A 12,103-nucleotide genomic window follows, 5' to 3' on the forward strand; every position below is an offset into this window, starting at 1 on the left:
ACATCTTATCTGAGAAGCATTAGCACACATAATTTCAAGCACCAATTTATTTGCCTCTGAGCAATTAGAAAAAAAAAAAACCAGCATGAGCAGTAATCTTTTGTGTGGCGAAAATGTGAACCAATGTAATGAAGGAAGATCATTTGCCCAAAGCAAAATTTTAACTCAGTGTGTGTGTGTGTGTGTGTGTGTGTGTGTGTGCTTGGGAACGAGGTGCATGCATTATGTACATTTAAAACCAAAGAATGCAATTGAAAAAAGTTAATTCTTATCTTTTCCAAAGTAAGCTGGCACTGTCAAAGTAAACAGTGCAATCCCATTCGACAAGGCAAAATTGGCCTTGCAGAAGCTTGAAGGAACAAAAATATCATGTGCCAGGTTATCTCTTAGGAGAGGAGATATTAAATCAAAGCCATGACTATCCATTCCTCAATCACCTCATACAAGGACAGGAGCAAACATTTATTAGTAATTGCTTTTTTATTTGATCTTTTCATCTTTTTTTTCCTTTTTTTAGATAGATCACAATGAACACAGCCTTTAGACAATAGCAGTTGAAATAATCCAAACAAATGAATGTCTCTGGTCTTTTCACCAGTTGCCCATTGTAGCGTGGAGCCCTATGCTATCAGTGTGGGCTTGGGGGAGAGGGGGTGAGGGGACAACACTGACAAACAGTGGGTGCTTGCTTTAACTAACCAAAATGGCATGTTGTCTCTATGTGTGTGAAGCAGTGGCTGTCTGAGTCAGTGTGCACCTGCATCAGTGTGAGTCAGAGACCAGAGGTGGTTAGCCACATCCTACAAGGCCCTGTCCTGATCACTTGATAAAACCAACAGTCTCAAGAGGGTACAGATCACCCACTCTAGATTTGAGGAATGCACTGCCAACAGTGTATGATTCCAGCAGTGTGTAATTAGACAAGGAAAGACCTTACATTATGCTCAATCTCTGTCTGTGTTGACCTCAGCAGCAGCCTCTGCTCTATTAGACAGCAAATAGCCTGAGAGAGGGGGCATGGCTTTAGAGAGTACCTTCATTCCACTGGACCCAGCTCATTTCCTGCCCACAGTTTGTGAGTGTGCAGACAGTGGCCAGGCCAGGGGAACACCATTTGAGGGGACAGCACTTCAGATGTGCCTGAGTTATGACAGTGACTCTTTGTGGCAGCCAAACGGAGTAAAAAACACTCCTGGGGTGACCTCTGCACTTTTTTCTGATTAATGGCCAAATTAAAGACAGACCACAGCTGTAAGGGTTTGATGCGAGTTGGAATGAAATCCATATTACACGGGTGACATAAATTAAATAAGAAGAAAGGAATTGTTCTGTCAAACAATGAAGGCATGAAAGCAAATCAAGCACAGGCGCACAGGCGGAGTAGAGTACGCTTGATCCAGCATGAGGACAATGAGATAAAGAGAAAATAAACCATGAAGATAAGTGTGGAAGGGTGACATTTGTATGGATAGTGTTTTGTCCTCTCTTTCAGCCCTTCACTTTACCTTTAAGGGGCTATGCATTTAAATGAAAGACAGTGTGCCGCTGAATTGCCCGGTTTTTTCTATTTGTGTGGGTCTGCAAAACAGCATTTTTACTGGGATCACAGTTGCAGAGTGCCCCTTGAACAGCACATTTTAACTGCTTGTGCCGTTTGTATGATGTGAATGTCAGGCCTACTTTATTTATCCAGATATTTGAGAGAGATAAAAAAAAAAATCTCATTTAAAAATAACCATAAATATTTTCCTCCTCCATCAAATCTTCCAAGCTCTCTCTAAAAACAGCCTCTGCCATCTCCCAGGAAAAGAGCAAGGGTAAACCGAAACCAAACACTTTACAGACGAAAGAGAGGAGAGCAGCTAACAGTTGCTTTGCTCCTCAGAGGCGAGAAAGCAAACAGCTGAAAAGGAGAAAAGTAAACAAATGAATAGTGAAATAAAAAAAGATGGCAAGCAGGCAAAAGATAACAGCAGAATGGCAGAATGACAGGAGAATGTCCAAACATGTACCTCGATTAAGAAAAAGAAGCAAGAACAGAAATACCAAAATACTCGGATGTGACATGTCTGAAGGACTGAACGCGTTACATCTGCTGTCAAGATTTCAACTCAGCTCACACACACTTTACAGCAAACACACCAGAAGCCGTATGAATGTAAGTCACTGTTCCCTCTCATGGCTGCATCTTAAATAGATTTGGTGATTGTGGACATATTTACCAGAACACATCTAGTCTAATAGCCTACTGTTCCGCTTATTTTACTGTCAGAGAATATTAGAAAAAGCACCTCTCATTCTTATTTCAGAGAGTGGCCGAAATGTGCCAAAATTTTCAAAAATAAATGTCTATTATTACAGTATTTTTTCTTTTTTTTTTTAAGAAAGCCTGAATGTGAAGACACTTGGTTATATAAACCGTGTACCTAAACAGCTAAGACATCAAATTCAAAGTAACTTCAGATAGAATTTCAGATGTCAAGTTTCTCTGCAAAGTATGAGAATTCTAACATGTATAGAGAAGGAGTACATACATAAACAACACAGACTGCTGAAAAAGAACCTCTTTTGGTCCTTTATAGAAAATGCACATTCTGGTGGACCAGGGCTTTATAAGCAGTCACAAGCTCCACAGATACAACAAGCTCTCCGCAGAGACAGTAAGGCAGTTTTATGATCACCAAGGAAACCACTCCACTTTCCATATGGCAGGTTTCTTTTTTGGAAAGAAAGTAAAAACATAATGAACACAAGATACGCATACTAGTTATTGTTAAAGAAAATAGCTGCCGTGTAAAAATCTGCTCAGTAAAAATATTCAAACTGTTATCTTGTGGTTGTTGCTTTTTGTTGGTTTGAATTGTATTCTAGATCAGCTGGCTCATTAAGCGTTCAACAGTTATTGTATTTGATCCGGCGGGATCTCAGGGTAAAAAGAGGCGACATCTCAAAAGCACTGAAGCCAGCCTGCAAAGATGCAGAATAGAGAGGAAAAAAACACCAAGAAAAACCCAAACTAAAGCAAACTCACAGAGTTCGACAGCTACTAAGGCAACTTTTGCCAAATACAATATAAGCCCATGTATATTGCAACACAACTATATATTAATTTAATAAAATACACAATATAGCTTTTGTACACATAACAATTTGGCTCAAATGCACAGAAATTGCAGTAAAATCAACAAAAATATGTCAATTTTTTGATGTAAACACATCTAAATTGGATACATTTACACATATAATGATATTATGTATAGTGATAATGTGAAGGGACATTTTCTTGTTTGTTTATATTTTTGGATATTTGTCTTCGAAACAATGGCAGTGTCCTTTGCAGTTCTTTGAGTTAACACCTCACTCTTGACCATAACTCGAGGACACTTTTTTTGCTGAGATTCCTCATTTCTTTTTTTCTTACAAAATGTATAAATATTTTAATATTTGGACACTATACATAGATTCATACATATAATCATCTATATAATCATATAGATATCATCTTTTCACAGTTGAGGAAAAATGTCCCTTTTTATACAACTTGTGATCGCCTTAAGGCATAGTCACACACATGATAATTCACTGTACACAAGGGACTGAAAGCTGATGATGTTCATGTATAAGACAATTACACAGATGGCCATCGGTGTATAAGCTTTAGTGTGTATGTGTGTGCGTGTGTGTTTGCGTGTGTGTAGAGGCATCGGTGCATGGGAGTGTGTCAGCATGTGTGTGCACAAAGTGTAGTGCACATGTGTAAAATTGGTGCGTGCAACTACACCGGCCAGCAACATGAATGTTTAAATAGAGGCGTGAGACAGACACAACTTACACATGTGGCTACAAATGACAGGTGAAATATGGTTACACTGTTAATAATCCTCCTTCAGTGTAGCATTTAATCCCCTTCAAGCAAGTCCATAACCAACCCCTGCGAACACAGCCCTGATTAACAATTCTCTTCATGTTCAGGATCCACAGGTTAAACACCTATATTAAAGTCAGAAAAGATAAGGTTGTTTTGCGTATTTCGATCTTTCACCGTCCCAAATAGATTAGAATTTGTTTCTCTGCCTCCACATCGATTGTCGTGTCTGACCATAAATAGTCCTTTTTCATTCAGTTTCTATGGCCATCACACATAACAGAAATCCACCTACACACGCTTAGATATGTAGGATTTCACGAGAGACCATGAACAACACACTTATGAGCTGGTGGGCACTTAGATAAGCTTGCGAGGTGAGGCAGAAGCCTCTGCAATTTGCTTAAGAATCCAAAACAAAAAGAGTTTATAAATTCAGCAGAATTCGGATGTTTGTTAGCCAGTTCCTTCTTGGTGGGAGCAATCTCAGCACCAAAACTGGCGCCAAATCATAAATGTTCCCATTGTCCATCCAGTGTTGGTAGTTTTCAACAACAAATAAAGTGAAAAGGGCTCCTATCAGAAGAGCCATTTAACCTTTTTGATTTGTTTTGGTGACAGTGACAGTTTTGGTATGAGAGTTTTTTGGAATAGCGTTATATTCCTCTCTCTACCTCCATATTTCTTTTTGTTGCGGTCCTTTGTGTCACTTCCTGAGTGTGCCAGTGGCCTCACTTCCTCTGCAGTCCTGCAATAATTTGTCGATGTCTCTCACCACCTGGTCAGCGTCCATTCTGTCACGGCTCACGTCGGGCTCCACCTGCTCCAGGACACACTCCATTTCACCTGTTGCCTCTTGGCTGATCCTGGAGCGGGCCTCTGCGAGCACCTTGGCCACGGGGTCTGAGGGAGGCAAGGGTGGGTAGACCCCCTGGTCTCTGCTTTGTTTGGTTGGTGACAGGTACTGACCATCAGGGGGTCCGTAGTGGCCAGAGCAGGTGGCAGGTGGGGGTTTGCCTTCAGCTCCGTCAGCTGGGCTTTTAACTGAGGAGCAGGGAGACATGGTGGAGCAGCCCTTGGTGGGACTGCCAGAGGCTGAGGGTACCTCTTGGAGGAGTGGACTGAGGGCACGTTTTGCCTTCAAGTAGGGCTTTACATTGGCAACCAGGATGGTGTGGTCACGCCTCTCTTTTCCAAAAGTACAGAACGTCTTCTTGCCATTGGGGTTGACAGTCTCGTAGGTCTCTGTCTCAGGCACAGTCTCCATCCCCGCTGGCACAAACATATTGTTGCGGTAGTCGACACCCTCTGCCTGGTTTCCTCCAGCAGGGAACTGGGGCATCCAGCAACGGTCAGAATGACCCAGTACTCTGCACTCCTCCGTACAATTCACACAATCCTCATCTGCAGAGAGAAACAAGGGGAGGGGATGGATGGAGAAGAAAGTGATATTTATGTCACCAGTACCACAGAGGAAGAGGAATAGAATAGAATCATAGTACTATTATGAAACTGAACAGTACAAAGAGTTAGAGCCCAAAGTTAGGGAAGGAGAGCCAAGCCTGGTGAAATTATGTAAAAAGGGATGAGCCAGTCAAGGATGTTCCATTCTAAACACTGTAAATGCATGCACATGTCCATGCACGCACACACACATACACATACTGTACACACACACACACACACACACATTTCCAAGGGACTGGGGGACACCTGCTAGCATTTTCCAAAGCTCTGATCAAGGGGATGGCAGAGCATACAGAAGGGATGGGGAGGGAGCGAGAGAGAGAAAAACAACAACAGTTGAGGTTTGGCAAAGGCATAGTGCCGTTATCATAAATTCATGTCAGTGGGCTTTGAAGCCCTCCCTAGACACAGAGACTGTGCCAAATGGCTTGTGCTTCTTCCCCGTGTGTTTGTGCCTGTTTATTTGTGTGCTCCTTGTTGCTGTGTGTGCACGCATGTGTGTTTAAGTGTGAGTGTGTGTTCCCCTCTTTCATCTCTATTCAGAAGGATGCACACTCTGGCTGATTATGGGAGTGTTCATGCCTGTGTCAAACAGATCCAGAACTTGGTTAAAAAATATATTTAAAAAGGCAAAAAAAAAAGAAAAAAAAAAGAGAGAGAGGAGCACATTTTTTCCCCTCTTGGGCACGAAAGTGAAAAAGGGAGAGAGAGAGAGAAAAAAAGACTGAGCATCTGTTGTCTCATAAATGGAATTTTTCCATGGGTCGGGTGGGATGAAACCAAGAGAAGACAGAATCCCAACATTTGAGACAATATGAATGAAATTGGTACATCTAGTTCCTTGTTTCTCATCCTCATCCTCACATCAGGCAGTGTAATATACTGTCAACACATTTTAGTATTCTGCCTTGACAGGCCTCCATCAATCATTCTGTTAGCTGACAAATTGTAAATTTGACATGGTGCAGGTTAAACAAACCCAAGATTGCGCAACACACCAGCATTTAACACTGCTCTTCAGTAAAAACCAAAAGGTTGCTTGCACAGGCCTCTAAGCAAATGCAGCAGCTTGAGCCAATTTGCATACTGGTTTTGAGATGCATCTCTGCCTGTTTGTGGAGGCAAAAGCTGCAGACAAACACCACACTTCTAATTTCTTACAGCAATGCTACACTTACTTGTTTGCTAAAATCCATTTTTTTGGAAGAGCACAAACTGCAGCAGAACTGAAGCGGCTTTCTTTGTTAAGAGGAATTAGGCAAATCTATTCATAGGAGCTTAATTTTTGCATTGTTGATGTTTGTATAGCCCAATGAAAGTGTCAGAAGCACAAGTGTCAGACAGCAATATTTGAACAAAAACACAGTCGCAGAATTAGCAATTTCACACTTTTCTAATGAACAGAAAACAACTTTCTTGTCACCTTTCACCTCCGCTGCTGAATGATGATGACTTAAACCTTGATTCCTCATGATGAACCCTTGCCCTTGAATTTTGAGTATGGCACCAAAACCACATTTTAAATTAGTGAAATCTACTCTCCTTTTAAGACTCAAAGTCTACGGGTGAAATTTTGAAGTATTTGTTAACAGAGATGTTCTCTCAGGCTTTGTTTTAAATGTAACATTTAAAGGAATAAGAATGAGGCTGCTCTGACCTGTACAGCATTTCAACTAAATGTGAAATGGCAGCATTACTGTTAGGAGCTGTAGCATCACTCCATCACTTCCATTATGTCATGCATAGACCTTTACAGTGCTGCTTTAAAGACCACAAACTTGGGACTAATACAATCTTTTGTTGATGCAAATGAGCGGGCAGAGTGGATGTGCTTGAGTGCACTTGGCTGGGCTGTCTTTGCTGTGTTGCGGGTCAGCAGCCTTGATTCCTAGGAGACTGCCCTCCTAAGCTGTAGAGATGAGCTTAACACTTCACAAATGTTTGAAGAAGCCAAACAGCATTGGCAAAGAGAGCCTGACATTTCCCATGTCGAGGCAGTCATCTGAAGAGGAAATAGGGTGAGCTGGAAAGCGGAGGCCAGACCAGTTTGAGATGGACTCCATTTAAATGGTGTGGGGGTGAGCGAATGCATCTGCATGCACCGAGAAGCATTTATGTGTGTGTTTGCACGCCTGTGTTTGTGCAAGAGTGATTTGAGATTTGAATAAGAAAATATAAACAACACGTCAAAGCCCAAAGATTGATGATATGGTCGAAATCTTGTACATACATAATAAAAACCTGGATACACTTTCCAACCAGAACACGCTATTACTCTAATCCATCACCAAGCCACAAAAAAAACACCATACATGTAACCAAGCCTAACAGCTGGACAGCCACTGCCTATCACATACTCGGCTTGCATGCATTCCAGACACACACACAATTAACTTAGCCCCTACAATGTCTTCATGCTCTCAGAGGTGATTGTCCATTCACCGTGTGCATATTAAAGCATAAATAATCCATGCAGACATATTTCCCTCTATTTAGTTGGAGGAAACCCCTGATAGATTATTCATGTCTCAGCTGCACGTTCAACCTTGAGGCGTTCTCCTCATATCTATGGCTAACAATATGACATATGAGAGCAAGGGTGACATTCATCTCTCTCTCTCTCACTCTCTCTCTCTCCACCATGGCTCCACCAGCTCTTTGGGATGGGCAACAGAAGCCTCCACCAAGGACACATTTGCCTGTGATGATTTGGCTAGCAGGGGCGTGCTCAATGTTCCCTCTCCAGTTTCTCTCTCAGCGCTGTGTATTGCCCAAGATAAATTACAATGATAAGATACAGTGAGTCATCCAATCATTTGTCAAAATTTGATTCACCTCTCAGTCAGTGACGAAATATGGCACAATGATGACAGGCTAACCTGCTTTAGTCATTATTTTTGAAATCAAAATCATTAAGAAAAAGAATCACATTTCAGTTTTGACTCTTATACTATTAGCTTTTGTATTTCTTCATCACTTTCGACTTGCTTTTATTGTCCTCTAACCTTCATGTTTTGTACTGATGACCCCAATCCCTCACGATATTGTTTTTCGTTTTGCAACATCATTGCTTTCATTTTTTGGCTGAAATTCTAAGTGTTTGCTGCAAAATCAGAACATCAAGATCTGATGCTCAAGCCTCAAGATATCAATCTATGTTTACAACAGGGACACAGCATTCTTTATCTTTCACTGTTCACTCTTTTATCAAGTTTGCAATCTTGGACAGTGATATTGTATGGCGAAAGAAAAATGTGTCCTCAAGTCTCATCTCGTATACAAGCCTTGAAAATGGTCGGTATATCTCATAACTGTGCTGGCCCTGAATCAAATGGGAACAAATGAAAAAGACAGGGGACGATGTGGTGATTTGCAGCAAGAATTTTCGATTACTCAGTCTAGAGCGTGATCACAACAACTTGGACATCAGAGAAAAGAGAAGAGGCAAAATTCAGCTCAATTTACAATGAAAGTGTCACTGAAACTCTGATTGAATTGTCAGGAGGCAGGCACCGTTGATGTTTGTATCTTTGCAGCCCTATTGTAGACACTTGACCCGAATCCCTGATTGAAATCAGATATTTATTACACCTCTATTGCCAACAAAAAAGTTTAATTAACTCCAGACACTCTTTTGGACTTGTGAATCCTTTTTTAAAAGAGAGCAGCCAGAGCTATCTTACTACCTCTGGCAGGGTTAATTGCCTTGCTTTAGGGCAGAATAGCAAGACTGGGTAACAATGAGTTAGATAGGACGGCTATGTAGTTGCCAGTTATCTTTACTGCTAGGAGCACATGAAACAGATATCAAAGTACCGAAGCGCCTCTAAGAAATCTTTGAGCAATAGCAAAAGGACACAGTGTCGAAAAAGGTACCAATTCAGAGAAACCCTTAATTCAGGAACATGCCCAAAATATATAAAAAGAAGAAGTGATCCTGGTTCAATGTGCTATTTGTCAACATCAGATATTGCCGTGATTGTAACAGCAGCCGAGGTGACAGAGGTCGGTGGAAGTGAAAGATAGATGAACGAAGGATTTGTTAATTACTTTCTGAACCAGTGAGGTACTTTATCTAAAATGTAAAAATCAGTCCCTACATGTATCTCTTTAAAGTGACTGAGACATTTTTAGAGGCAGTTCTTGCTGAATAAATTATGAATAATTGGAATGAATAATTTCAATAACGAATTCCATTTAAAAGCAGGGTAGAGCCTTTAAAATACAGTGTGTGATGACTGACCCATGTACTCAGACGAAGGCAAGGAAGGAACAACAGAGGGCTAGACTAGACTATTGAAACTGTGTCTGTATGCATGAATGTGTATGAATGAGTTCACATTGTACCTAACTTAATAGTTCTAAAAAAAGTTCCTAAAAACAGAGACCAAACAAAAAAAGGACTTCATTCATCTGTAACAAAGGGGCACAATGAAAGGATAAAAATGAGCCATTTTCATTTGTTCCTAATAGTTTTTTCTTTTGTTGAAGAAAGTCTGATTTTCAATGCGGTCCTTCTCTGCTCTCTGTTAGTTGCATGCCCTGATCTTTCTGGAGCACTGAGCCTTTGCTATGTAGTTGCACTGGATTTACAAGAACAGGACACTATTATTGGTATCTCATTTTTCAACCTACCCTTTTCTAATACTCCTTGAGGAGCCCCATGCAAGTGCAGATGCAACAGAAAATACACAACAAACACTTGAGGATGGCTGGGCATACCCACCATGAAGACACACTTACACGCACTGCACCCATACACGCAATAACCGCTATCACAACTCCACTTGATATGATTCACAACACAGTGTTAGCTGTAAAATGTCAAGATGGAATGAGGTCGATATTAAAAAACTTCACAATCCCAAAGGGGCCAGAAATAAATGCTGAAAAACTTAATACAGTGTTAAGCCCAGTGGAGTCCTAAATTGTTGTGTTCTGCTGTCATTTAGCCAGTAATCATATATAAGCAGAATAGTATTTCAGTATCATGAAAACCTCCCGCAGCCATTTCAGCAGCACAGCAAGTGACGGTGCTTTTTCTACTGAGCCATAAAATGCCTCTAATCTCTTTCCAAATGATAAAAAAAATGCCCCTCTGTTTTCCTTCCAGAAAAAGTCTTTTAATAAATTAATGCTTAATTAACGAGGGCCACGGGCCACATAAAATCACACATACTGTAGGTGGGCAAGGAGACACAGGGCTCTCCCTCAACGCAGACTAATAGAAAGTAACTGGTCACCATCCCCAGAATGCCGAGCTGTTCACAAGCTGTTGTTTTTTTTCTCCTCTCCTCGATTAAATTTTCCAAACTTTCGGGGTGGAAGCTTTCAGTATGGTGTGTGAAGGATGTGCACCTAAACCTGTGAGTGTAAAAGTGTGGCTTGTGTATCAGTGTGTGTCATAAAGCATGGTGTGATTTCCCTAAACACCCTTTTCTCCCTCCAGACGCCTGCCCCCCTGGCCCTACATGCCCATCCCTCCTCGCTTTATTACCCAGCCTTGTGATTAATGTCCCTCTGTCACACACTGTGCTTCCCGAGGAGGGAGGGAAGAACCAAGGGAGAGCTGTACATGCAGCCTATTGCTGGCAAGTAGTAGCAGCAGCAGCAAGCTGAATACAGGACAAACTCATAGTGTGGTAGAGTGTTCCCGGAGTTCAAAAACAAGGCGCAGGAAAGTAAAAAGCTGCAAACACCTAACAATTTAGCTTCCATGGCAGTGGTGGTGAAGCATTCCACCATAGAGTACACCTGGGTAGTCATTAGACAGATCTATGAGCTACCAAAGCAGCCTATGAGGACGGAGGACGATCTGAGATAACGCACGCACGTGTGTGTTTGTGTGTTAACTCTGTGTTGCGGTGAATATCCCCCAACCCACCCAAGGTGGACAGGAGGAATGGCAGCTGACGAATTGCGTCGAGCATCTGTGACAGACCATGACTGCACCTGTTCACCTGAGGGAGCTCACAGTGTGTGTTTGTGTGTGCATGTGTGTGTGTGTGTTATTGTGTTTTTAATCTCCTCGCCTACTGCTATCTGGCCCAGCTGATCCATGCAACCCCCCTTTCCCACATTCTCAGCCAATCAGGGTGGCTAAATATTTGAACTGCACAGATGAGAGAGTCTCCACTCTGACTGAGCCTAATGTTTAGTAAATATCTCAGGACTTCTCAGGTCGCCAGTCTATCAAACAACGGCAGTTAAAAAAGAGAATTTCCGACTTCAGGTCTAGGAGAACAGAGTGTGCATCAGATATTTCAGATTTTGTTTTCTAAGAAATTCGAAATCACAAGGTAGACTAGAGGGCTGATTTGTCCTGGAGCTACATACAAAAAATACGATTAATGAATATGATATTCATTGGTGAGGTAGATATTACAGTAACCACTGCTTCAATTTATGGAAATGACTAGATTTTATAAAATATCTGCTGTTTTCTTATGAAACTCCCTCTGTTGTTTCCTCTTTGGTGTATCTGGTTTCATCATGACATAGATCCAAATAAATGAAAATGTTATACTTCTCATCACTTCAAATATGGAGAGCAAGCTGGTTCATATTCCTTTCTCCTTACACAGCTTTGTTGTGTTGAAAATGAGAACATTACTCAAGTGTATTACTGCACCTGATATTTTTGTGATTCGAAAACAGAGCTGTGCTGGGAAAACAGGCTCCTCTCTACAGTTGGCCAGTCTGTTTTATCAACATTATTTCAAGAGGTTGCAATATAATATAGTTTCCATCATACTGCTGCTTTGGTCTATT

General features: G+C 41.4%; 1 protein-coding gene across 2 annotated transcripts in view; it reads right to left on the bottom strand.

The window, feature by feature from the left end:
- Positions 1–461: 461 nt before the first annotated feature.
- Positions 462–12,103, bottom strand: part of pcdh17 (protocadherin 17) — a 55,551-nt gene continuing 43,909 nt past the window's right edge. Inside the window, exon 5 of one of the 2 annotated variants that reach the window (XM_070958824.1) lies at positions 462–5,269. In XM_070958824.1, coding sequence (XP_070814925.1) covers positions 4,572–5,269 — 698 coding nt within the window. In that variant the 3' untranslated portion in view covers positions 462–4,571. The remainder of the gene's footprint in view (positions 5,270–12,103) is intronic. The other variant, XM_070958832.1, reaches the window with a different exon arrangement.

This window comes from Chaetodon trifascialis, chromosome 1 (genome assembly GCF_039877785.1).
Source record: "Chaetodon trifascialis isolate fChaTrf1 chromosome 1, fChaTrf1.hap1, whole genome shotgun sequence".
NCBI lineage: Eukaryota > Metazoa > Chordata > Actinopteri > Chaetodontiformes > Chaetodontidae > Chaetodon > Chaetodon trifascialis.